Source organism: Diaphorina citri, unplaced genomic scaffold, assembly GCF_000475195.1.
Source record: "Diaphorina citri unplaced genomic scaffold, Diaci psyllid genome assembly version 1.1 scaffold86588, whole genome shotgun sequence".
Lineage (NCBI taxonomy): Eukaryota > Metazoa > Arthropoda > Insecta > Hemiptera > Psyllidae > Diaphorina > Diaphorina citri.
Genome location: NW_007463587.1, coordinates 8224 through 10406, shown reverse-complemented (window position 1 = coordinate 10406; position 2183 = coordinate 8224). Strand labels below are relative to the sequence as shown.

The 2183-nt window shown below is 38.6% G+C and overlaps 1 protein-coding gene across 1 annotated transcript; it reads left to right on the top strand.

The window, feature by feature from the left end:
* Positions 1-4: 4 nt before the first annotated feature.
* Positions 5-783, top strand: LOC113473756 (the record flags this gene model as incomplete). Its single annotated transcript, XM_026833213.1, has 1 exon — positions 5-783. A coding segment is annotated over one exon (768 nt), but the record flags the coding sequence as incomplete, so codon positions are not given.
* Between the last annotated feature and the right edge of the window lie 1400 nt (positions 784-2183).

The following is a 2183-nucleotide window of genomic DNA, read 5'->3' as shown; positions in this document are numbered from 1 at the left end:
ATCTTCCGCCTTCTGTTCACAAAATATAAAATTTAGTACCCGACTACACCCCCTACTCTCAATTTGCAACGCAGAGCTCACCGCCATTTTATTTGCGATCAATCTTTTCATCTCCTCTCAATTGAACGAAGATAATCAGAATCGCTCCATCATAATATGTTCTGACTCACTGAGTTCCCTACAGACTCTACAGAATAATTTCTCCCCGAACCCTATAGCTGCCGAAATTAGAAACCTGATCTTGAAAAATAAGTCTAAACTGAATGTCCAATTTATCTGGGTCCCCTCCCATGTTGGAATAGCTGGGAACGAGGAAGCGGACCGACTTGCTAAGGAGGCCCTCACTAGCGCTCACCCCTCTGTCAATCAAATTCCTATCCCAGACTACAAGGCTTACAGTAAGAAAAAAATCCTCGAATCCTGGAACTCCGAGTGGCATAACTTGCAGAACAACAAACTCCGCGAAATAAAACCAGAAAACAAACCGTGGAACCCCCCATATGTAATCAATAGAAAAGACCAAGTTTGTCTTATTCGTCTACGTATTGGTCATACGAATACAACGCACGTCCACCTTATGAAGAGAGAAAACCCCCCCATCTGTGTTCCTTGTGGCTGCCAAATTACTGTTAAGCACATATTAAATGAATGTCAAAACTACTCAAATGTTAGGACCTCCCTCAATCTATCTTCCACTCTACTCTCTTGTCTTAGAGACAACGATATCTCTCCTCCCCTCGAATTCCTCCGTAGAACCCAAATAAAAATTTAGGTAATTCTCAATAGGTGTATATAACATTTAATTTTCTGTTGACCCACCATAATAAATTAAAATAAATAAAACATTTTATTTTTATAAAGATACTTCCTTTATTTATTGTTATTTCTTACACACTCAATCGACGAAAATGTTAATTATAAGTTATACCACTATCTAAATATAAAAGCAGGTACACCACAAATAGGTATGTAAGTTCGAAGGAATATAGGGAGGGAGAGAGAAGAAGAAGGAAATAAATAGGTGAAACGGTATACAAACGAGATGGATAGGAGATGTCCGAAGAAAATGAAGCACGCATGGAGAAAGAAGAAGGAGAAGAAGAAGAAGAAGGAGGAGAAGAAGAAGAAGAAAAAGAAGGAGAAGAAGAAAAAGAAGAAGAAGAAAAGGAAGATTAAAAAGAAGAAGAAAAAGAAGGAGAAGAAAAAGAAGAAGAAAAAGAAGAAAGAAGGAGGAGAAAGAGAAAAAGGTAAGAGAGAAGGATCAGACTGAAGTTAAAACAAAAGGAAACAGATTTCATGAATTTTTCATGTGGCAGTTTCCCGTGTGGCAGATAGGAAACACTTACAGGGTGTTCTATTGTATCATCCTGAAACCGCTTCAGAGGAAATCTACCCTTTAAAATCAGCTTTTAGTCCCCATAAAACTCTCTACACCTTTTTTGGGGGGTCACCAAAGCATTCTGTAACTTAGAACGGTAAAGATCTATAATTTTGCCGAGTCTCGTCTCGTCTCGTACCTATAGGTAACCAACTCCTGTGTGTAACTAAAGAACAATCAATATTTTGTCGATTTGTCGGGTCTCGAACCCTTAACCGTAAGTTGAACAGCTCCCCCTATGGTTTCCTTGTAAAAGGGAGTTTTTTTTTTTTTTTTTTTTTTTTTTTTGGAAAAAAGTAAGAAAAGGGAGAGAGAGAGGGGAAAGGGGGCGCTTTTTAGGATTCTGTTTCAAGCCCGCAACGGTACGGGACGACTTTAGATAAGGTCTTATAGCCCGTATAGGTACTCAAGAGATCCAGTCTGTTAAATTCCAGGAATTTCACATGTTCTGGAGGGTGGTAGCGTAGTATAGGTAGCACGCAACGGACGTGGTTCATCGGAGAAGTGACAAATCCTTCTAACTAACTATCAAAGTCACAAGGGAGAACGGAAGGGATAGAAAATAGGAAAGTAATGTCGCACAAGTATATGCTCAAGTTTGTGAAAGACGAGAGTATCTTATACTTGGATCACTACGTAGAAATGGTGAACTCTTAAAAACATGCGTGTCGCAAAAAACATAATAATAAAACTTCAGGTGCGCGTAAAACTAAAATGTATCATCCGGATAAAGAACTTGAGACCGTAATTTGACTTTTTTGAGTAGACAATATTTCAGCCGTGTGTTTTCATTTTTGTTGGCAAA